The 25669-nt window shown below is 41.5% G+C and overlaps 1 protein-coding gene across 1 annotated transcript in view; it reads left to right on the forward strand.

Annotated features, from left to right (window-relative positions):
* The window catches only part of PKHD1 (PKHD1 ciliary IPT domain containing fibrocystin/polyductin), a 425823-nt gene that overhangs the window by 158615 nt on the left and 241539 nt on the right, over positions 1-25669 (forward strand). The window contains exons 37-40 of the mRNA XM_067755820.1: positions 18094-18304; positions 19585-19742; positions 21998-22189; positions 25298-25423. Of these exons, the coding sequence (XP_067611921.1) occupies positions 18094-18304; positions 19585-19742; positions 21998-22189; positions 25298-25423 (687 nt within the window). The remainder of the gene's footprint in view (positions 1-18093; positions 18305-19584; positions 19743-21997; positions 22190-25297; positions 25424-25669) is intronic.

Below are 25669 nucleotides of genomic sequence, written 5' to 3' on the forward strand. Positions count from 1 at the left end.
CCAAAGCATCTGGCACACGGTTAACACTCCAGCACTATTAGTTATGGCTATTCTCGTGATATTTTCCCCCAAAGCAGTGAGTCCCCTGTGCCTATGATCTCATAGTTTCTTTCAGGGGTGAGGGATGGAGGGACTTCTGTTTGGCACGGGTCCATCTCTGTCTGGAGATTTTTCTCCTTATTCATGTTCTTGTCTACCTCTTCATCACAGCAAGAGAGAGGTTTTAGCTTTGGAGGTCGTGAAGGAATGACATTCCTCTTTTTCTGGGTTTGGGAGTGGATGGGGCAGGCTGGGTTCTGAATCTGTGGTGGAGATTAGATGGCTTAGTAAGTTGTCAGCTGCACACTTTGCTATGTTAATATGACTAAAGGGTCGCAGATTCTTCATCAGTGTGGGGTTTGGGGGGCTGTTTTCAATGAGGAAATTTCACTCTTGCTTTTTGCTCCCTACCCTCTGTCTGCCAATACAGGTTCACCACCCCAGACCGAGTGCCAATCACATGTCACTTTCGAGGGGGTCGCTGTCAGCTTGGGCAAGTTGAATTTTTGACAATCTAATTACGGCCCTTGCTTCCACAGTGGGAGTCTGAACAGGATGGTGGGGCTTTTATTGATTGTTCAGAAGGGAAATTTATCAATGTCTCTCACTTCATTTCCAGTTCCTCCCTGAGAAATTTGGCTGACAGTTTCTTAGGAGAAAAAGCCGTCTTCTGGCCTTGAATGGACTTCTGTCTTTGTCCTTTTCAAGAAATTACAAGATCAGGCATTAAATATAAATGGAAGTTTCTGGGAAAAGCGAGAATGTGGGAACGTGGTTGAGGAAAACACTAGTATAATGTTATGAACAGGAGACTTTTGTAGGAATAAATAGGAAAAAAGGAGTTAAAATAAGCAGGTTTAAATACAGTTTGCTTCTCTTCTCAAAGTACCAAATATCTGTATGTAAACTCCATGCTTTTTATGAGTACTGTCTATGGACACTCATATTCTGTTGCTAAAGGGTATCAGGCTGTCTGGAAGCACAATATTGTGTGCATGGAGTTGATACGTGTGTCCTGGGCAGTGGTTTTCCTACCGGGCTCCACAAAATCTGAATGTTTCCTGGGGGAACTTCAGGGGTTCTGCCAACAATGAAGTATTTGAGGATCAAGCTATAAAGGTTTAAATTGCTCAAGTAATTGCTTCATTGCTTTTATCTCTAGCTTAAATTTGTGTTAAAGTAATATTTCATTGGAAGAAAGAGTTCTTTTGCTAAAATAGTGACTAAAAATTACTCAAGTAGCTCATCTTTTTCCTTTTTTTAATTGAAATATAGTTGATTTACAATGCTGTGTTAATTTCTGCTGTACAGTGATTCACCATATATATGTGTGTGTGTATGTGTGTGTGTATATATGTATATATATGTATATGCACACACATTCTTTTTGTATATTCTTTTCTTATGGTTTATGGTTTATCATAGGATATTGAATATAGTTCCCTGTGCTATACAGTAGGACCTTGTTGTTTATCCATCCTATATATAATAGCTTACATCCCTCCTACACTGCTGGTGGGAATGTAAGTTGGTGCAGCCACTATGGAGGTTCCTCAGAAAACTAAAAATAGAATTACCATATGATCCATCCTTCTTATTTTGTGGTCTCTTGGTGCTGGTGCTGGGGCAGGTAGAAGAGGTGAGGCGTGTGCTCGGCAAGTGGAAGATGTGAGACGGGTGATGGGCAGGTAGAAAGATGAGGCAAGAAGGTTGGCCAGCCTTTTACTGAACCATGCAGTTGGATCCTCTGCTGGGCATTGCTGCCTCTCTGGATAATACTGGCTGACTGCTGATTCTCTCTCCTCGACCACTGGAGTCCTGTAGGAAATCTTCCCACTGTTTTCCAGTGTGGAAGCCCCACCTGGGTTTGCAGTCCCCTTAGCTTCCACCAGAAATTTGGCTCAAGTCAAGCTACCTTCCCCAGAATCCACTTGATCCAGAGGAAACTTATAAATCTTTAGACACCAGAGATGTTCCTCTCAGCACCCTTTCCTCTGTTCTCTCTCTGAGTCTCCTCTCCCCTGCTCAGATAAGCATGGGTAGCCCACACATTTGCTGCATATGCAGACATCCAACCTGGGAAAAAGAAGCCAGTCTCCTTTTCTTGCGGGCAACTGTATGACTGGTACATTTGAAGCCCTTTTTCTTTGCTTAAATGGAGAGAAGTAGCCTCAGATCTCCCTGTATGGGAAGGAGAGGAAAAGGCCATGGCTGTTCACTGAGGCTAATGACTCACCCCCATCTCTGAGAACTTCTTTGAATTTCCTCTCTTGGTTGATCATGTAGCTGGGGGCTGGGGTCTGTCCAGGCATGGCTCAGATGGCGGAGTTAGTTAGCCTCCTTTACATAAGCCCCAAGGGGGCTTCCCTGGTGGTGCAGTGGTTGAGAGTCCGCCTGCCGGTGCAGGGGACATGGGTTCGTGCCCCAGTCTGGGAAGATCCCACATGCCGCGGAGCGGCTGGGCCCGTGAGCCATGGCCGCTGAGCCTGCGTGTCCGGAGCCTGTGCTCCGCAACGGGAGAGGCCACAGCAGTGAGAGGCCCGTGTACCGAAAAAAAAAAAAAAAAAAAAGCCCCAAGGAAATGTCTACCCCCTGTCTGTTTATGGCTCACATACAATGTGGGTGCTTATCATCTTTTGTCCCTGGCCTGGGTCCTCTTGGTGGGTTTGGGGGACTAGAAGTCTATGCTCAACAGTTTGCTACATATGTGAAAGGGTGCTGCAAAAGGATGTTAGGTTGAAAGGGAAAGCAGCTATTGTGTGTGTGTGTGTGGTTTTATTTGATTTAGGGGTGGGAAGAAAGTAAGATCAAAGTGAAAGGAGAAATAGAAGAAGAAGGATAAGAAAAATTAAAAACCTATTCGTTGCTTTCTGTAATCTTAAATTCAAACACACTTCAGTCCAGCACGGCGGTTCTGGTCAGCTGGTATGTTGGGGCAGATGGTAATTACTCAGTCAAGTTAATGCTGGTGAGCGTGGTTCTGGTGGACTTGGAACCCTCAGCATGTAGGATGGCCAGTGACTAATGACTGGTTCTCTATTCAGAGCACCTGAGGATTGGTCCTTAACTATGTGTCTCTGAAAATATAACCAACACCACCAACAAAAGTGAGGCAGAAATTTTCTCTGTTGCCTAACAAGGCTTCAAAAAAAAAATCCAAAATACTATTCTATATGTGCAATAGAAGAAACATATCTGGTAAAATCTCATTGATTCTTAACTGAGATAACTTAGAATTTGTAATTGCTTGATCTGGACAAGAGTGACCTTGGAACAATGGATTAGAAAGGGTTCCTTCCATTCAGAGTATAAAGCACACCTTAAGGAGCTCATTTAAACGCTTTAAAGTGAACATGCTGTTTTTAAGGTCCTTAGCATTTTAGGTGTTTACATGTAAATGTATAATGCTAATTAGAAATGAGTTCTAGCTATCCGATAATACAAGTACAGCAGGAATCCCACTTAGAAACACATTATAAGATACTTTAAGTTTCTATATATACCTGAACATCTTGGCATTCGTCAGGTCTTTTTTGGTGGCAAGTGACAGAAAACCCAATTCGAACAAAAAATAAGGGCACTTATTGCCTCATAAAACTAAAACAACTGGAGGCACAGCTGAGTCCAGGTGCTTCGATGAAGTCATTAGGCCTTTGTTTCTCTGCAGCTCTAGGTTCTGCTTTCTCCTGAACTGGCTTCCTTTACCAATCTGACTCCTAGAGGTAGAAATAGGCCCCTGTGGCTACAGATGAAATAAGGGCTCTTTTCCAATGACTATTTCTGAGCAAATTCCAACATTTCCCCTCATCAAAATTTCACACCCCCTTTGTTTTTCTCGTTTGGCTTTTAACACTGTTTAACATATTATATACAGTTTATTTGTGATATTTATTGTACTTATTCTAGTGTTTTCCTTAGTAGAATGTATGTACCATGAGGGCAGGGATTTTCATGTTTTGTTTTGTTTTTTTTTTAATTGACAATATCCTAATCCCTACAACAGTGGCTGGACTCACAGTAGGCTTTCAAGAAGTATATGTTGTGTGAATAACTGAATGAAAAGCTTAAGCAGAAGACTCAGGATTAACTTTGACCCTGTTTGGGTCATAAGCCCATCACTAAAGCTGCTACCGTGGCTGGGGAAGTGGTGCTCTTACTGGCTGGGATGGAGCAAGTGTATGATAGACCCCCCCAGAACTACATGGTCTGAGACTGAGAGAGGATGATTCCTTAAAATTAGAGGTGTGTTATCTAACCAGAATAAGAGAATGAGCAAGTAAAAACAATAGCTTGTCTACTTTTAAAATATTTGACAACCTGACTTTTACTAATTTGGAGAAAATTAATAAAATTTTACTGGATATTTCAAACCTGTTTAGTTTGGCTAGGAAAATAAGAAAAATTCCAATCAATTACTTCACTAAGCAAAACCAAATTCACTATTGATAGAAACACAATTAATAGAAAATTTAGAATTAAAAAATGTCTTAACAATATTGTGATATTTTCTAGATTCAATTATATTTAGAAAGTGTTATTGAAAGTATGAGGTTGCTTTGTAAGATAGTTTTTAGTTAGGGGATTCAGGACCACATGGATCTTGATCTGGACTGGCCACTCTTGTGTAAATATGTATCAGTACATCCCAGGGAATGGCCAGCTAAGGCATCACTATTGCATATTATGGTTTGGCCCAAGCCAAAGAGAACCTCTCGTGAGCAATGCTGTATCATGTGACTAATTCTTGACTAAGCTATGAAGGGGATGGACAACAGCTTGCATTCCTTCCTTATCCCTAAGGCCACACAAGACACTGGGGACTTTGCCCTTGATGGAAGACAAGTCCAGCATAGCCAGTCAGTCCAAGAAGAGAGGAGAACACACTTGCCCCAGTGCTCAGGGGAGAGCTGGTCTTGCCCACCTATTCCAGGCCTTTCTTGAATAGGAGGCAGAAACCAGGGAGCTGCCTCCTGGACCCTTTTCCCTATCCTTGTAATGGGAGGAGAGTAAAAATAGAGACCTCCCCTTTGTTTGGCCTAGTGAATTTTCCATCTCCTGGGACTTAAAAGCAGAGTCATTGGCATGTTATAAATATTGGTAGTATAGTAGAGTCTTTAGACCATATGAAAGATAAATTAGGAAGGTATTTCTCAAATTAGAAAGATGGATTTGTTTTAAAACCGTGAACTACTTCCTTCTAAAATTCTAACCGTTGATAGAATGAAGTAATGAAAATAGTACATAAGGGCTTAAATTTCCTACTTAAGCCCTTATGGTTCCAAAGGTTTTTCTGTACTTCCTTTTGGCGGTGTTAGTCATGAGTGAACAAGTCTCTGTATTAGTCAGGGTTCTCCAAATAAATAGACCCAATGTGATATCATATATATACGTACAGATAGATAGGTATATAGATAGATGTAGATACAGATATATAGATATCACATTGGTTCTGTTTATCCAGAGCACCCTGCCTACAGTGACTAGTGACTTATTCATTCACTAATTCACCTATTTATATATACATTCATATAGATATATATACATATGAAGAAACTTCTTATAAGGAAATGGCTCATGTGATTATAGAGGCTGAGACCTAGGAGAGCTGATGTGTATGTAGCTGTAGTCTGAGTCCAAAGGCCTGAGAACCAGTGGAGTCCATGGTGTTAGTTGCATTTCAAAAGCCAGCAGGCTTGAAACCAAAGAGCCAGAGTTTCAGTCCAAATCTGAAGCCTGGAAGAGACCAGTGTCTCAACTCAGCAATTAGGCAGGAGTTCCAGCTCACTCAGGCTTTTTGTACTATTCAGGTCTTGAATGGATTACTGGATGAAGCCCACCCACCTCAGAGAGGACAGTCTGCTTTACTGAAGTCTATGGATTCACATGTTAATCTCATCCAGACACACCTTCCAGACATGCTAGAATAATGTTTGGCTAATTCTCTGGGTACCCCAAAGCCCAGTCAAGTTGACGCATCACCTTTACTAAAGTGGATCCCATTTTCTATAACTGACCCTGTATCACATCTTAGACACATAATCCAGGAAGGTAGCAAGCCTCTTGTCTTGACACAAAGCTTTCCAAGGGAGATCCATGTCTTCCTTTGAAGGTTTCTGTAGTTTACTTTCTCCTTCTAGGTCATGAGGATCTTGGCTGACATTCTGCATCTTCTCCAGATGAACTTGGCCTTGCTCAGTCACAGAGCACTCACTCATCTTCCTCTGGATGAGCGTTAGGTGCGAGGACTCTGGAAGTAGGCTGCTTGGCTCCAAACGCCATCTCTACCACTAACTGTCGGGTGGTCTTTGAAAAAGTCAACTCTTCAGTGTTTCAGTTTCCATATACAAGTTGGAGAGATGATTCTAAAACATTTCTCATGGTGCTGTTAGGTGGTTTAAATGAAACAAAACATGTAAAGCACTTAGCACAAGGACAGGCATTGAGTAGTTACTCAGTGAGTATTATTATTATTATTATTAATTATATGCCTACAGTTTTGATTTGATGAAGCTGCCTCGCTATTCTAAGAAGGCTGGGATGGTGTTTATTGCTTTTCAGTAATCTGTCATCTGGAAACATGGTTGTCATTCTTGATACCCCCATCTCTATCATTCCCCGTATTGTGTCCATCACTAGGTCTTGATTTTAATTCTTGGGTAACATTTACTTCTCTCCACTTTCATGACTATTACCTTAGTTCATGATGCCATGAACTTGTGCCTGGACTATTGTTTAAGCTCTGTAGTTTATCTTTTAGTTGCTATTTTCTTCCCTCTCCAATTCATTGTTTACCCTGGAGCCAGGGTGATCTTTTCACAGATCTGTTCACATCACGCTTCTGCTCAAAACCTTTAGTGGCTTCCTGTTGTCCCTGGGAAAGTCCAAAATTTCTAACATGGTTATAGCACCCTCTCTAATGTAGGTTTCTGCCTGCATCGCCTGCTGTGTTCTCCAACCCTCACTCCTCCCTCACTGCGGTGCTTTTCAGTCTTAGTAACCTTCTTTTTTTTTTTTTTTTTTTTTTTTGTGGTATGCGGGCCTCTCACGGTTGTGGCCTCTCTTGTTGCTGAGCACAGGCTCCGGACGCGCAGGCTCAGCGGCCATGGCTCACAGGCCCAGCCGCTCCGCGGCACGTGGGATCTTCCCAGACCGGGGCACGAACCCGTGTCCCCTGCATCGGCAGGCGGACTCTTAACCACTGCGCCACCAGGGAAGCCCTTAGTAACCTTCTTTTAGCTTATTAAATGGTTAATGTAGTCTAGATTTTACAATTTTTACATTTTTGAGTACCAAAAGAAATTCAGCTTTGTTAAGTAAATGGAATGCTCCAAAGGCAGGAGCATGTGATTTTTCCTTCAAAGAGAATTCTTCCACATGTATCATCAAAGCAATATTATTAATGGTATTGCTTTCAGCCTGGTCCTGAAGAAGGAGTATCACTGGATTGGGCATTATATTCAGTATTTGTGAAAATTGGAGTTTTACCAAGATCCTGGCACTTTATAATTTTCAAAGCTGCTTCCCATTCTTTCCTCTCATTTAACTTTCACAACTCTGTGAAGTAGGAACGACTGGGATTGTTACTTTCATCTCAGAGATGATGAAACTGGAGCCTGGAAGGGGAGTTAACTAGTATTCACTCCATCCTCTTCATAGGCTTATGATGCACATGGGCTTTCTGTTATTTTGCATACACATAGCTGGTGTTTACCTGTGGCAGAAAGATAAACAGAAGATACTCCTTCCAGGTTTCTGGAGCATTCTTCCTAATTTTAATTCTTTCAGGTTATTTTGGGATTCTAAGTAGGGCTTTGTTCCTTTTGGCTCCCTTTGTAGTATTCTTGATAGGGGTACAAAGAACCTGCTTCTTCCCCAGTTTGTTCCTTATGTTCAGTATTTTTTATGGCATTTTCTGATTTCTATAATGGCACATCTACAAATATCTTCTTTTATGGTTTCTTCCTTTGATTTCATGTTTAGAAAATTCTCACCTGTACAAAGACTATATAAAAATTTATCTATTGTTTCCTGGTACTGTTATTGTTTTGTTTTGTTTTTTCACATTAGTGTCTTTAATATAGGGTCAGCAAACGATGGCCCATGGGACAAATCTGGCCCATTGCCTATTTTTGCAAACAAAATTTTACTGAAGCACAGCCATGCCCATGTGTTTAGGTATCATCTATGGCTGCTTCATGCTGCCATGGCAGAGCTGAGTTGCAACAGAGACAACCTGGCCTGCAGACCAAAATCTGTTCATTGTTTGGCCCTTTATAGAAAATGTTTGCCAACCCCTTCTTTAGTCCATCTAGAATTTATTTTGATATAGTGTATAAGTTAGTTATTTAATTTTTTTTCCCAAATGGTTGGTCAATTTTCTCAACACTATTGATGCAACAGTGCAATTATGGTATGCTGAAAAATGGCCTCCAAATGTGTTCACACCCCAATTCCTGGAACCCATGAAGGTTTGGCAAAAGACACTTTGCAGGTGTGATTAAATTAAAGATTTCAGATGGGCCCGATGTAATCACATTGGTCCTCATCAGAGGGACACAGGAGGAGTCAGGGGAGAAGGAGATGCAATGGTGGAAGCAGAGAGAGGAGTGATGTGTTTGAAGATGAAGGAGGGGCCACAAGCCACAAGCTTCAAGCCAAGGGATACAGGTGGCCACTAGAAGCTGAAAAAGACGAGGAAACATTTTCTTCTCAGAGCCTCCAGAAGGATGCAGCCCTGTCGACACCTTGATTTTAGCTCAGTGAATCCAATGTTAGAATTCTAACATCTGGAACCATGAGACAGTACATTTGCATTGTTTTTTTGAGACACTAATTTTGTGGTAATTTGTTATAGCGGCAATAGGAAGCTAATACATTTCCCTGGGAATTTTAAATGTTACCTTTATCAGACACTAAATTCTTATTTGATACAGGTACAGATTAATGTCTTTTATAAATAAAGAGCTTTTTAGAACAAATTTAAAATCTGGCGATGGGTGTGAATAGACATATCAGTATAATTAATGCAAATGACCAACATGACTGCATGTAGAGAGGGCTTGGGTTATCCTGTGCTCACAAGGAGGGAGAGATTCTTTTTTAGTCTAATGAGTTTTCTCCTATCTTCGCGTCATTAGTAATTACAGAAATGCAAATTAAAACAAAAGTGATTTTTTTTCCCTTAACCATCAACTTCACCAATATTAAAAAGAGTAGTAGAAAGTCTGAGGAATGGGTGTTCACATATACTGCTAATGTGTATAGAGTATGTGCAGTCTTTCTGTAAGGCAATTTGGTAATAATATCAACAGGTTAAACCTAGGCATATGCCTTGATATGGCAGTGTCACTTTTAGGAATTTATACTAGTGAGATGATCATGAGTATGCATAAAAATTACGCTCAAGAATGTTTACATCTTCACTGTTTATGAAAGAAAAATATTGAGAAAAAGCTGAATATGAAGAAATAATGGATTAGTATATAAAATACAGATTTTTAAAGTGGGATACTATGATGTTATAATGATATTAAATAGTATATAATACAATTGAAAAATGTTCCTTCTCCATTAAGTAAAGAAAATTTCACAAAATGGTATGTACAGAATTATAGCATTTTTGTTTATATGTATATGAAATCTTGTCAACATATGAATACAGGAAAAGGAGGACAGAAAAGACATATATTAACCTGTTGTAATAAGATCATGGATGCCTTTATTGTCTTCTTTTGCTTGTCTCTATTTTTATTTTAAACATTATACATTTATTGCCTTTCTAAAAGAAATTATGTTATTAAAAAATAGCTCTTTCTTCACTGTCACCTCCACTCCACAGCATAATCCATAGCAATGATTCTCAGAACAGTTGTCTGTCTGGTCAGAAATATGTCTGAGTTTTTATATATTTTTTTGACAATGAATAGAAGTGGATGTTAAAGATACTCTACAGAAGTCTTTATCTCTGACCAAGTCAGAAGTCTTTATCTTGCCCCTCTAACTAACGAAGTTTCCGCACAGTTCTATAGGGCCTAAGAATGGCATTTGTTGAACTGGCCTGAAATTCACACAGGAGCTAGGAACAGCATTCCAGATGTTTCCACTTATCTCACAATGTACGATTTCCTTGGTATTTTGAACTTTATCCTTTGATTCTTCTCAGTCACTTGTAAATCATAGTAGCAACAGTAAAGCTCAGACTGGTCAAAATAAAAAGTTAGCCTTTCTTTCATACCTCTAGAAAAGGCCTTCAGTTATAGTAGGGCTCACGGCACCATCCAAATAACCTTGGTTAGCCTTGGTCTAACCCTCTGTGCACTGGGGGCAGATGCGGTGCCCAGGTCTTTCACTGCAGGGCATAGATGTTTGCTGAGCCGCTGTGTGTGGAGCCAGCTGATCGGCACATTTAGAGACCGGCTCCATCAGGACCGCTGGAGATTGGCCAGTAAGGATGCGGGAGGCTCGCAGTGCACACACACAGCCAATCTCATACGGGATTCCCCCGCCAGCGTTTGTCTTCATCCAAGGGAGAAATCACAGCGAGTGATTCTCAAGGGCAGAGGGAAATGGTGCACGCAAAATGCCTCCATTCCATCTCTTTGGTTTGCCAGATAGTCTTGTGTTAACGCTAATGTCACAGTCTTCTCTTCTGAAGTAAAGTAAATTGGATCACCTCCGATTCACAAATGGTTTGGGTGCAAAGAATTCCCTTCTAAGTTGGTTGTTTGTAACTTGGAATACATTTGTTTAAAGATGGTTGGGATTAACATATACACACTACTATATATAAAATAGGTAAACAACAAGGACCTACTGTATAGCATAGGGAACTATACTCAATATTTTGTAATAACCTATAAGGGTAAAGAATCTGAAATAGAAATATATGTATAACTGAATCACTGTGCTGCACACCTGAAACTAAAACAATATTGTAAATCAACTATACTTCAGTTAAAAAAAAGAAATGCTGATAAACCTATGGTTAAGGGCCTATGTGAGCCCTCAAGAGTGTGTTTTACTTTTCTGTCTAATGTTAAGGGGAGTGTAGCAGCTGACCTCTGTGTATATGAATAATTGTGTGGGGAAGCAGGTCCATTTTCAACATGAGATGTCAGGGGCACATCTCTCTGGGCTGTCATCCCATTTGGACTCTACTATATCAGTCTTTTCCTGTTGAGTACTAGTGACAGAGGGTGCTAAGTCCCTCTGCCCTGAGAGTGGCTTCTATGGCCCAGAGGTGACACGATGGCCTGGCACAGTGTGGGTTCTGGGAGCAGAGAGAGCCGGCTTAGATGCAAGGTGGAGTAATCAGCAGAAGTCAGCCCTTTCCTAATTCCTCTGGTTACTTATAACCTTTTGCTGTTGTTAGGGGTAGTATATGATCAGAGAATCTGGGCCAGCTGCTGGCAGGGGGAGGGGAACTGAGAAACAGTAGAAAGCCAGGGTTTTCTCTCCACCCCTTTCCTCTCAAAGCTCATATCCTGCTACTCTACCTTCTATTGGCAGATGGATGAAATGAACAGTGGGAAACAGGGCTCAAGTACAAGAAATGCTGGGCAGATGCCCAGAGCTTAAAAATTACGAAAAAGAGCAAGGAGATGGGGGAGGAATGGGTCCTCAAGCAGGTGTATGGAGAGCTAAAACTTTCCTTCCACTGCATTATTTTCTGTAATTATGGGTAAATGCATACCTTCAATTTTTTGGTTTTCTTCCTTCTTCTGATCCCCTTACATTCCTCTTCAGCTGCCCAATCTTTGAATGATGATGTTCCTGTGGGCTTGGTCTTGAATATTCTTCATTTATAATATGTACTTTCTCTCAAGAAACCCCACTTATTCCCAGCGTTAACCTTTATGCACATATTTCTTTATATATAGAGTCTCAGACCTCTCTTCTGAGCTTCAGACTCAACTTTTTACTTGGATATTCTCTTTAGTATCTAACATGTAACCTGTCTAAAATGGTCATCTAAAACCGAGTATGTCTAAAACTGAATACTACTAGAATATAAAGTACATGAGGGCAGGGATTTTTGACTGTTTTTCTCACTACTGTATTCCCAATACCTAGAACAGCACATGGCACATAGCACACAGTAGGTGCTCAATAAATATTTATTGAATGGATTTGTTATCTTTTTCCCAAGATGTCCCTGTTGTCTACCGACTTGCATCAGCTCTGGATCTGTGAGGCATTATTAACCTCTTTCCCCTTACCTTTAGAGCCAATCACCCAGTCCTCTTGATTCCCCAAAAGGTACCTCAAATTTTCATACTCCTCTCCAGATCCCCTGCCTTACTCTTATTCAGACCTCCAAAACTTCTTGTCTGATCTACTACATTAGCCTTCTACAAACTGCAGAAGGCTTCTACATACACCTCTTAACTTTTATGCACTTTCTTGCAATCTACTCTTCATGCCACATCCAGTGTGACGCTTAAAACCGTAAATTTGATCAAGTAACTATTCTGAGTAAGGTTCAGTTCCTTTAAAGCAGGCCAAGAGGGTCCGGCATGATTTGTCCCAGCCACACCATGGCTTCTTACTCATCTGCTCCAGAAACCCCCATCTCCATTCAGTCCCTGGAGCACATCAAGCTCCCTCCTTCCCCCCTGGCTGGCTCCTACCCAGCTCAGGACATGACTCAGACTTTTCTCGTTCTCCCCAGTGTGCAGGATATACAGTTTCTCTCTAAGGATTCTCTCCCCTCAGTTTGATATGTGAGCTTACGAACTTAAAATACGGCTGGTCTCACAACAGTATGATTCCTTAGTTGTCATGTGAAATATTTCTTTGGTGGTTTCCAAACCACTTTTGGAGTAAACTCTAAGCTCTTTGGGAGGGCCTGCGGGGTCCTTCCAGGGCAGGGCCTTCTCACCTTTCCAGGTGCATTCCCACTGACCCTCCTCAGGTCCCCATCCCTGCCATACACCTGCATTCTGGCCGTGCCACCTCTATGGCAGTTATTTGAGTGTGTCATGTTGGCCAACACCATTGTACACAGTGTTGCCTTTGCCTGGAGGGCTCTGCCCATTTTGTCCTCTGCTCCACCGTGGCTTATCCTTCAAGACCCAGCTCAGTTGTCACGTCTTCTGGGAAGCATTCCCAGAAACAACCCCTGCCTCTGTGTGAGGTGTTCCATGTCTCTTCACTGGCAGACCTTGGGTGTCCCTCTGCCTTAACACTTAACAGAGTGCATTTGTGATTTTTTTGTTTATTTCCTGTACTGTTCATGGACCCTGGAGGACAGTGACTCTGTTCCCTTTACGTCTGTCTTGCCAGTGCTTGACAGATGTTCATCTACACGAAAGGAAAGATAGCATTCATTGTTTTGCTATGGATAATGGTGATGCTGCATACAGAAATAAGGGGAAATGATTTACATGTATTTGAGAAAAATAGTTCAAGTTCTTTTGTGAATTTCTTTATATTTCTGTTCTGATGTGAACATGATTTTGATGAAATAATTCTTTCCTCCCTCTTTCCCTCCCTCCCCTCTCTGCCTTCCTTCCTCTCCCTCTCTCCCTCTCCCCCACCCCCCTTTTCCCCTCCCCCTGCCCTTTACTGATTTGGAAATGTCTTGGCAGTTATTCACTTGGAATAAATTGAACGATTGAAGTCCTACAAAACAAACAGAGGATAATTAGTGATTTTAAAGTGTGTTAACCCACAAAGATGATTTTCTTTCTCTCCATGACCATTTGGCAAGATGATTCTCTGGGCCTGTGTAATTATGGATGAATGGCACTGAAATGCTTGAACAATAATTTGTAGGAAGTGCAATTATGAGTAGAAATCATTAGTGGGAGTAAATGAGTAGTTTGTTGGTTGGCAGGTCAAAGTTGAAAGCCCAAAGAGGTTAAACATTGTATTAAATTACGAGTCAAGAGCATAATCTTTTTTTCTTGTAAGCATATGCGTAAATTACTGAGCTTTTTAAACTGTCTTTTTTTTTTTTTTTTTTGATTTGTGGTACAGAAAGGAAGGGAGACACCTGAGCTGGGTTTCTGAAGAGTTCTGTGAAGTGAAATGACTCACATTTGAAATGTGTACGATGCTGTTTTCATCAGAGAAGTCAGTCGATCTACCTTGTATGGCTTTTAAATAGTATTTATAAAGTAAAGGCTATAATGTTTTGAGTATCAAAGCTAATTGGGCACAGTTAATATACAGTTGCTTCCAGAGGCTAGAATTCCATTAGGTGTCCAGTTCTGTGGTTCTGGATTCAGAAGAGCCAGTTTCAGAACTTGGCGCTGACATCTCCTACTGTGTGATTTTGCCCTGGAAGCGTTATTTTAGCCTATTTTAGCGTCCTAATCTATACAATCTGTCAAAAGGAAAACAAAACAAAGCAAAACCCAGAAAACCAACAGTCCTTACTTCAGAGTAACACTACTTAGCATAGGTTGGATTTATTCTAAATTCTCAATAATGTTTGTGTTGTTTTTCAGCTTTTTACATGCTGTATATCATATGCTCATTTAGGTATATATCTGATGAGGGTTTGTAAGTGATTGTCCGTATGGCAATAGTCAGAATAATTTAAATCCCTATGAGTTGAATGCTAATCATGAACCCAGTTGAATGCTGTGTTAGAAATTGTGACATTTGTAAAGGAGACGTGAGGCAGTGGCCCTGCATTCAAGGTGGGGCAAGAGACATAGGTACTGTAATAATTACAGAATAACTTAGTATGAAATATATGGTGCTGACTATAGGTTACATCACTCTAGTCTCCTCAGGCCTCCCTGAACACTCTCAGCCTGTGGATATGTCAATAGTGATAACAAAAGTATTCCTGCTCACCTCCCCCAACTCTCACAGATCCTCCAGCCCTTACCAACATCCCTGCCTGCTTGTTATAGGTGTTCTCATGACAATTTCATCAGTTAGTCTATTTTCCTCTTATTTTGGTTTTCTTGGTCATTGTGCTCCCTTCAGGAAGGCAGCTGGGGGCTGCCCTGCTGCCCTTGTTTTGGGTACCTGCCATGAAAATACTGAACACAGTGTGCCAAGGGTGCAGACTTTCCTTGCTGCCCAGGTGGTCCAACCCTCAGGTGTGGGAGGGTTGTGCTCCATGATGGAACCAAAGGCAACCACTGTTGCCACTTGGGGTCCACCTGACCATCTGGGTGCCAAAACTTTGGGGTGCTTGCTTCTCCATGTTTCCGTCATGATTTTCCTTCGTCAGTACATATTTATTGAACACTTATTATATGCAAGACACTGTGGTATGCATTGGTACTATGATGGTGGGCAAGTATAGGTATAACTTCTGCCATGTTTAATAGGGGAGATGGAGAATGACAGTAATAGAGGTCAAACCACATGTGTTAAGTGCTAGAAAGGAGAGGGACACAGTGATATGACAGATTATAAGTCAGGGTTTGACGTAGTTTGGAGGTCTCCGAGGTTTCTCTGAAGGACCCGGTTGAACATCATTCTGAAGAATGAGGCAGAGTGAGTTGATGAAGGAATCCCAGGCAGAGGAGCAGCAGGTACAAAATCCATCTGGAGAGTTCCTGCAGGTTCTTTCCTCAGGTTCAGTCACGGGTCCGTGAGAGAGAGCCCATGTCTGAGGCAGACCCCGTACCATCTCTGTCATCCTTTCCTATCTGTTCCTTTGTGGAACTTCTTCTCCCATGCAAAGCAACTCAGTTAAATGGCCCACAATCCAGCCAGACATGTGGCGTGCCTAGTCCCAGATGCACACTGACCTTTTACTCAATAAGAACCCCCCCCCATCACTGTGGCATCTATAGGAGGCAGTGGACATCAGCATGGGCTGAAGTGCTCCCTGACACCCAACAGAAGAGGTGAGGCTTGAGCTGTTTTTAGGAGAGCAGATGAGGGGAAGAAAACTGGGCACCCAGTGGAAGGCATAGAACAGGCAAAGGAGTAGAGGTAGGAATGATCCTGTTAAATGAGAAGAAGTACAGTAAAGAGGCTTCCTGGAATGGAGAGTTTATTCAGGAGTCAGAGACCATACAGTGGAGTCTGATTAAGGAGACTCTTGAAAGTCAAGAAGGGAATTTGTGCCTTTGTTACTGAGTACTGTAGGCAGATACTGCAGGTTAATGAACAAAGAAGGGATGTAATTAAAAAAGAACAATGCATAATGGTCAGAAGAATAAAAGCTGTTTGCAGAGGGTCTAGCTCAGGTGATTATTAAATTTATTTTGACCTTCTCCAGTTTGAGATGATGGTAACTCATCCAAATATCCATATCTGCTATGTAGCTGCAAATATGAGGCTGGCACGCGTCAGACACTCAGGTTGATGTTTTAGTCAGACATGTAGAGGTGTGTTGTTTTTGCAATGAGAGCGAATAAATTATGAGATAATTTTACTGCTTTCTAGAGGCTCTGTCAACATTTGAAAGGTCTTAAGTTTATGTTAATAGTTAAAAATTCACTTCAAAGATCCTCTGTGATTTTTTCCATTCATTCTGACTTGACTATTATTTATAAGAATGATTAGCTAAAAAATACCTTTGTTGTGCCTATTCTTGGTTCTGTCACATGTAGCTGCTTGTTGATAGGTGCACAGCAGGTGTTTGTTGAGTATTGACTGAGTATGATGAACCATTGATCACAGCGTTTAATAGAATTTTGTCCTTGACAAACATTTTCTATGCATATTAGAGATTTTTCTGTGCAGACATTCAAGAACAGATCATAGAAATTCACATATATATGCATATACATCAAAATAGACTTTATTTCATTTATTGTTCCCAAAGGTTAAAACATACAAACCAGGAAAAAAAATAAAATTATTTTCTTTTTGGGATGATTTATGTCTTAATTTTCACCTGCTCTATAATTAGACATTTTGAACTCTGGGAATTTTTTTTGAGATAAAATTATTGCCCAAGTAAACTTCGGAAATTACATCATTAACCCAGAGACCTTCCTAAGCCTAGAACAACATTACTGGTACAATGCCCCCGCCACCCAACATAGACAAATAAATAAAGAGGGAAGTTTAAAATAATTTGAAAATGATTTATTGTTGCCCACCTCTGTAGTTAGAGATTCAAGTATTATTACTTTAGTGCAACAAGGGAGGACAGGAAGTTGCTGTGGGCTAGAGGTAAATTATGATCTATTGCGAAGGAGGAAGGAAATGTGCTGAGGAAAGGAGGAGTTGGGAGTAAGCCTTGTGTTTTCTGAGGTATTGCTTCAGGTAATGGCTGGAAAAAAATCTTTGCCTTGACCCTTGCTGGAAAAGGCCAGAGTAAACTACGAGACTGGTTAAGGAGCAGCGTACTGGTTTGGGGAGGATCAGACGGCTGCACCGGAGCCTAAAACAAACCAAGGTATCTAGAGTCACACATTCCCCCTTGTTCAGCTTTGCTGAGCCATCCTGTCCTGGATACACCTTGTCTTACAGTATAAGGGGATCACTTAATACCCTAAGACTTAGGACAACCATTCTGAGGGTAATTTTGACACTTAACTCTACTATTACTATTTGTACAGTGAGTTGAAGTCTTCAGTTTAGAAATACATGGTGAACTTCTATCCTGGAGAGTCTACTTGGAAGAAAGAGGTGACAAATTTCATCCTCAAAACAGTGTGATGCAAGGAGGGAAGAGAGCAGACTAAAATATATTGAGGGTCTGTTATGTGGCAAGGTCCACGCTAGTTGTTTCACAGATATTTTCTCATTGAATCGTCCTAAACCCCCAGGAGGGAAGGCTTTGCTGCTTCTGCTTTGTAACTGAGGAAACTGAGACCCACCTTTAAGTATATCACCCAAAGAAACATAGTTAGACTATGGCAAGAGTGTGATTCAGCTGTAAAGTTAGTCTGACTCCAATTCCTGTGCTTTTCACCCCGTATCATTCTCTATCCTGGATTACTTTTATTGTCCCCGTGTGACAGACAAAAAAACCCAATATCCAAAAAAGTGAAGGCATGGTGCCTATTGAGCCTGAACTTGCTTTCCCAGATTCTTCTTTCACAGGATTTTTTTGGCTGAATAACATCACGTTCATAATAAGTTTTAAAAATGTCTAAAGGCAGGTTTCCCTCGGATTTGCTTTAGGTTCACTCCCAGAAGTAGTGGTCACCCATCTTCGAGCAGCTGCCTATGCCGGTGACACGGTGTTGGCTCTGGAAGATGCTGTGGGCTGGCACGCGGGGGATGAAGTCATTGTCATCAGTGGGATGGGTGCAGAAGGTGCCAAGCCCTTGGAAGAGACTGTCATTGTGGAGACTGTGCAGAATACAGACCTCCATCTGAGGTCACCCTTGAGGTACTGCATGTCACCTTGGCTCCTTTTAGATGGAAGAAGATGAGGTCTTCACTGTGTTGGTGTCTGACATTTTTTTGTCTTTCAATAATGCATTTTTACATTAAATAATAGTAGACATTTTGACAAGATTGCAAAGCATGAAACATTTGGAAGATTAAGACTTCTTAAATAAGTTTCTCTGGTAAGACTCTAGAACTTTCGTCTTGCAGTAGATGGTCAGTGCAATAGTCGGCATAGTTCCTAATTTTCACATACTTGTGATGATAGTTCACTCTTCTTTATCTGAGTTTTCTAAAGAAATAGAGCCCCAGATGGAGAATTAGGCTAATTTAGTGGTTTACTATTCCTAATAAGATTTGGAATGATACCGGTCAGAATGGCCATCATCAAAAACTCTACAAACAATAAATGCTGGAGAGGGTGTGGAGAAAAGGGAATCCTCTTGCACTGTTGGTGGGAATGTAAATTGATACAGCCACTACAGAGAACAGTATGGAGGTTCCTTAAAAAACTAAAAATAGAACTACCATATGACCCAGCAATCCCACTACTGGGCATATACCCAGAGAAAACCATAATTCAAAAAGAGTCATGTACCACAATGTTCACTGCAGCACTATTTACAATAGCCAGGACATGGAAGCAACCTAAGTGTCCATCAACAGATGAATGGATAAAGAAGATGTGGCACATATATACAATGGAATATTACTCAGCCATAAAAAGAAACGAAATTGAGTTATTTTTAGTGAGGTGGATGGACCTAGAGTCTGTCATGCAGAACGAAGTAAGTCAGAAAGAGAAAAACAAATACTGTATGCTAACACATATATATGGAATCTAAAAAAAAAAGGTTCTGATGAACCTAGGGGTAGGACAGGAGCAAAGACACAGACGTAGAGAATGGACTTGAGGACACAGGGAAGGTGAAGGGGAAGCTGGGACGAAGTGAGGGAGTAGCATTGACATATATACACTACCAAATGTAAAATAGATAGCTAGTGGGAAGCAGCCGCATAGCACAGGGAGATCAGCTCGGTGCTTTGTGACCACCTAGAGGGGTGGGATAGGGAGGGTGGAAGGGAGACGCAAAAGGGAGGGGACATGGGGATATATGTATACATATAGCTGATTCACTTTGTTATACAGCAGGAACTAACACACCATTGTAAAGCAATTATAATCCTATAAAGATGTTTAAAAAAATAATGCAACAACAGCAACAACAAAGATTTTGGGTGATACCTTCAGATGTGTCATTTTCTTTTTCTTTGTTTCAGATATTCTCACAACTCCACAGAGAACTGGGTGGCTGGAGAGCTCCATGTTTTAAAGGTCATGGTGGTTCTCCTCAGCAGGAGTGTTACCATACAGGGAAATCTCACTGATGAGAGGGTGCAGCTCCTTGCTTCATGCCAGAGGGCCAACGCTTCACAAGGTAGAGAAGCATTTTGTTGGGAAGTCCAGTGGGTGAAAAAGAACGTTCTTACTGTCCGATGATAAGTGGTGTGGTTGACTTCTTTCAAGTGCATGTTCCTAATATTCTGTAGTTTTCACAGTGCTCTTGATAAGTCATCATTTCCCCTCCTGCCTTCAACCCTCTTGTGAGAGAGGCAGACAAAAGCATCTGCTTGAGAAAGTAATTCTTTTTCTGGGGAAAAATATTCCTGTTAAATAATGAAATCTGGAGAGTTGATTTAAATTTCCAGGTTAGAGGTTATAATGAAGTCTTGACACTGATTCCAGGCCTCTTCTAAAATTCTCAGGAAGACTGATTAATGACAGGGTCAGGGATACAGGCAGCACATTCTTATGGGTTAGACCTGTAAGGCTCTTCCCTCCCTCCACCACCCCCACTTTTAGAGTTTGTTTTCTGAAATTACCACATACTTTAAGTAAGTGGTTGAAAAAGTCAATTTATCTTCTAGAAGAATAACAGGCACTGAATCACACTGATGTACCTATTAAACATCTATTTCAGGGATGGTTAGTTTAGTAGGTTATGTTTTGGTTTCCCAGGCTGTGGATTATGAGGCTTTCACATGTCGTGAAGACATCATTTGTCAACTTTGGTCCAGGATGGCGTGGGTGTCAAGGATGACTCCCAGGCATGAGCTCTGGATGGATGAGGGGGCTATTTATTGAGATGGGAAGAGGAACAGGTTTTGGGGGTGGGAGGGTGGAGATCATGAGTTTAATTTTGTACATGTCGGGGCTGAGATGCCAGGCCAGCCTGTGAGTAGAGATGACTGGTAGTGTCTGGAGCCTGGAAGAAATGTCAAGGCTGGAGTTAAAGATTCGAGTCATGCCTATGTATAGACGCCTGTGGGTGTAATGTTGGGATGTGGTTGGGTAAGAGGGACCTGGATCCCACTCTCCACCCCTCTAGTCATCTAGCTCATACATGTGTCATTCTGAAAAAAATGTTTGCATCCAGTGGGTTAGAATCCAGTGACTGCCAACTTTAACAATTCTGCTGAATTGGGACCTGCAGTCCATTCAAACTCTCTCGGTAATTCTCATACAGGTATTCTCAGATCATATCGTACAAATCATGGCATTTGATCATGCTGCAAGAGAGACCATGCTTCTAGGTTTACACCAGTATAAATCTGTTGTCTCCTAATGGAAAAAAACCCTAGTTACACCACAACTTTTAAACATTACTAAGCAATTCTAAAAATAAAACAAAATTCATAGACCCTTATTAAAAAAATAATATGTCACTCACCTCTTCTTTGTGTGGGGCTCAAGTATGGGAACAAGGTAGCCAGATACAATAACAAGAGGCCTGGACACTGGAAAACATTATGGATCAATGTCATATATAATCAAAATTGTGGCAAAGTGTACAAATATAAAACACCTCTTTATTCACCTCATATATTCATCCTTTGGGTGGTGGCAAATGACTGTTGAATGGTCCATCATTTTGTATTAGTGACATTTCTTCTTTGGTTTATTAACCTGGATAATAAAGAGTTAATTCAGGAGATGATTTCTTCTCCATCCTGAGGTCAGTCCACACCACCAAATGCCATGTGTCAACACAAAGCGTCTGGACCCTGAGGTCACAACACTTTGGTAGTTGCGTGTGGTGCTATGTTCATGCTGTTTGCTGTTCTCACTAGGGGCTCTGCTGGGAAGGAGGCCCTGGTGTGGGGGGCTGCTCAGTCACTCCTCTGGAGCCCTCTGCCATTTCTTCAGTGGCGTGATTACTGTGCCTCCAAACCATAAAGCGGCAAAATATCGGGAAAGCCCCACTGGACATCTCAAGACTAAAAAGAGCCGTGGTTATGTTCAGCGCTCACATCTCTTCCCTACAGTTATCCACCACAAGAGGGTCATTTGATTGCACACTCCCTCCGGGGGATCCTTTGGATTGAAATAAGCATCTATTTAGGTTGGGTTTGTGGGTTCTAGTCATCCTCTTTGTGACAGTAATTAAGGAGAATGATTTGGGGCCTTCTGGAAATAATAGAGTGAAGGCAACATCATGTCCTAGTTATTGGATGTTTTAATTAATAATCCAAAGGGGAGAATCAAAGTAAAAGGGAAGTAAGATTATTAAACGAAATAAACAATCATGGTTTGCCCTTTGTGCCAACAGTGCCTTTCTTTTCGTACTGGGAGATTTGTCCCGAAGCATATTGTACATACTTCTGCTCCCCTTGACTTCGTTCTGTATTTCAGGTGATTTGCAGAACTGTTTGTATTTCAAGAGTGAGAAGATGCTGGGATCCAGGGATCTGGGGGCCAGAGTCATCATTCAGTCTTTTCCAAAGGAGCCCAGCTGGGTCCAGTTGAAGGGAGTGCAGTTCCGGGACTTGGGGCAAGCCTTCTGTAAGCATGTGAGCTCGCTGACTCTGGTGGGAGCTCTGAGAGGTAAGGAGGCCCAGGCATAACGTCTCATTTTTCCTTCCTCTTCCATATTCTAGGCTCTCCATGCAGGGGGTCCTGGTAGGTGGTATGTGGGGACATGGTGGGGATCAGAGATGGATAACTATACCCTAGATCTGTGATTCTCAAACTTTAACATGCCTAAAAAGTCACTTGGGGAGCTTATTAAAATTCTCACTTAGAGACCCTGCTGAGACAAATTCTGATATAAAGTGGGCCTAGAGATCTGAATTTTTTTTTTCTTTTTTGCGGTACGCGGGCGTCTCACCGCTGTGGCCTCTCCCGTTGCGGAGCACAGGCTCCAGATGCGCAGGCTCAGCGGCCATGGCTCACGGGCCCAGCCACTCCGCGGCATGCGGGATCTTCCCAGACCGGGGCGGCAGGAGGACTCTCAACCACTGCGCCACCAGGGAAGCCCCCGAGATCTGAATTTTTAACAAACCTTCTGATGCTGGAACAAGTAGTCCAAGGAGTACCCTTTGAGAAATGTCACTATAGGTACAACAGATGTGGAGGGAACCACACAACTCCGTGTTCTGAATCCTGCCACTACGATTTACTGGCTTTGTGACTGCAGTCAGATTGACATTGAAAAGTGTAAATCATCATTCAAGGCTAGCGGAAAGCACTTCGTGAGGATGTCCTAACGCAGAGGAATCTCCTGCTGGGAAAATGGGAGAGAATGGCTGAGAACCAGGCACTCTTCCAGGGGATATAGAGCGGGCAGAGTGTGCAGATCTTGGCCAGACCTGAAGAGATAGGAAGGAATTAGGAGACATCCAAGGCAGGTGGGAACAAGTAGGTAAAAAAGATCAGAATCAGAAAAGAAGAATATGACCAGATGTACTGATAAAGGCTCTGAGATCAAAGTTGGAGGGATGTGGGAGCATCCAGGGCAAAATGCCAATGCCAGAATCTGAGATACAGAGATGAGAAACTTGGGCACAGATGCTGAGTGATGAGGACAGCAACGCCGTTTCACAGTTATGTTCCCCAGACCTCAGCACCTCAACACCCACATATGCACGCTTTGCCTTCCTTGGTAGGGTGGTGCTCTGGGGGTTGACGCCTGGCAAAGCACATCAGGGCATATTGGAGGTTCAGGTGGGCCTTGAGAGGTGCTAGGATTTCAACAGGTAATGACAAAGTAATCCTTGAGGTCATTGAAAGCAAGATCCTGGCTAGACAGTTGTAGCATTTTTTTTTTCTTATTTCAAATCATCTGCATGCCAAGAATGTCTATTTATCCTAATTTTCCAGATCTCTTCCACCTTATTTATTTCTTTTTATGCCCCTATAGGAGGATGGTTCCTCACATGGCTCTTTCCCTAGTTCATTAGTACTGTCAGTATCTTTGTGTCCTTCTCTCTGTTTCTTTGGTCTCATGGTGCTTATGATGCTGAGGAATATTTGATGTGGGCCAGTTCCAGCAGAAGTGAGGGGAGTAGTCACATATGAGTTATCAATGAACATAATCAACCCCCCCCATCAAAAATTCCCTTAATCTGCCTCCTCAACCTCTGCTTCAGAGTACCTGCACTTTTATTTATTTATATACATTAAGTTTTATTTGAAAAAGGGGTCGGTGCTTAACAAAAGTTTGAAATCCACTGAATTAATACAGTATCTCCTGTAGGTCTCTGTTAAAATGCAAATGTGTTTCCTGGGAGGGGGAAACCCATTAACGCAGAGGTTAGAGACTTCTGGCATGCTTGCCAAAGAATCCTTTATTGGTTCATGCCCTACAGACTCCCATGACCTGTATGGCCAGCTGTCCCCTGTTACTGGAGTTGGAGAGTGTTGGAATCTTTGCATGCAAGCTGCTTTTAAAAGTTTACCGAGCCCTGACCTCCACCCACAATAGATAGCTCTGTAAACACATTAGTACTTCCTGGTTGTTCAGATGGGCAGGCGTATTCTGATGGAGTGACGTTATGGTGGAGGTCGGGAGTCGGGAAAAGTCTGCAACAGGCAGTGTTTCCTACGTGAGTGGGTATGAATGGGTTAACTCATTGGTGACTGATGTAAGGGCATCTGGTACTGGGGGAGCTGAGGTCGAGAGGAATCTACAGTCTCTGTGTCTAGGAGACATCATAGTTGAGAATTTTCTTGAGAGTTCCAATTTAAAAGTCAAATTATTACATAATCCAAAGTCATTTTTCCAATTCTTCAGACATTTGGTATTGATACAATCTCTCTCACTACCTGGAAATAATACAAAACTTTTTGAGGATTTATAATTTTACTATCCAAATAATACATTTTTATTATTTTAATGTGAGTTTCCTCCATCAGACTCAAGATACACAAGTTCAGAATTTACTTAGTTTTATTCATCTTTATGTCTCTGGCACAGGCACAATTCCTGAAATATATAGTTGATACTCAGTAAATATTTATTCATTGATTGATTCAGTCCACATACATGATGTATGATTTGGGGATCATAAAATATGCCATGGAGCCAGTGTAATGGTTTTCCTAAAATGTCAGTGTCTCTTAATATGGTAGAGGGTATTTCCCCTTCAGTTTCACAAACCACCGTATTCAACGGTGGTTATATTCAATAACTTTGCCATATACCTGCAACATTGTAAATCAACTATACTTGAATTAAAAAATTACTTCATAGCTCAGGAAATAATGACTACCTCTCCTCATGCCAGAGGCAGTTTTCAGAGATCAGTGTTGGTCCATAAGCAGTGCTCTTCACATCGTCCTTAACATCTTTTGAGCTGCTGTCCACCATATTGTGATTAGAGTAGATACCAAAGATGATGGCCAGTTGGAAATCTTGATGGCCACGTATTCCTCTGTGGTTTGGCCATACTGTCTCTTTGTCAGGTGATTTTCTTTACTACACGTGGTCCTTGGATTCCACCCTGCTTATCTTTGGTATCTTTGAGGTACCTTGGTCTGTGCTGCCAGGTACCTTGATTTGATTTATGCTGCCAACTCCTTATTTCTTGAGTTTTATATATTGTGTGGGAGAATGTTCTTACTTATATTCTAGCTTGCTTTGGAGATGATTAACAGAATGTGAGAAGCCTTCGAGATTCCCATCTAATTTTTACCTTCCTCTTTGCTGTTCAGGTTCCTACATGCAGGGCTGTACTGTGTGGCGATCTTTCAGCAGAGGCCTCAGCATGTCCAGGACCTTGGGCCTGAAGGTGGACAGTAACGTGTTCTATGATATTTTAGGCCACACACTACTGGTGGGTAAGTGAAACAAGCTTGTTTAATTTTGGCATTCTGGTGGAGGACACATCATTTTATAAAAGGAATCATCCCCGAATTTAAATTTCCAATTTGTAAAATCTTTAGCCTCTGGTCATTAGAAATAGGCCGTAGTTAAAAATTCTAATTTTAAATTTAGTAATTACTTATTGGCTAACTAAGCTTTACCAATAGGAAACTGATTTTTATTTTTTATTTATTTTTATTTTTTTAAATTTTATTAAGGTA

The sequence above is a fragment of the Pseudorca crassidens genome, chromosome 10 (genome assembly GCF_039906515.1).
Source record: "Pseudorca crassidens isolate mPseCra1 chromosome 10, mPseCra1.hap1, whole genome shotgun sequence".
NCBI classification, from domain to species: domain Eukaryota; kingdom Metazoa; phylum Chordata; class Mammalia; order Artiodactyla; family Delphinidae; genus Pseudorca; species Pseudorca crassidens.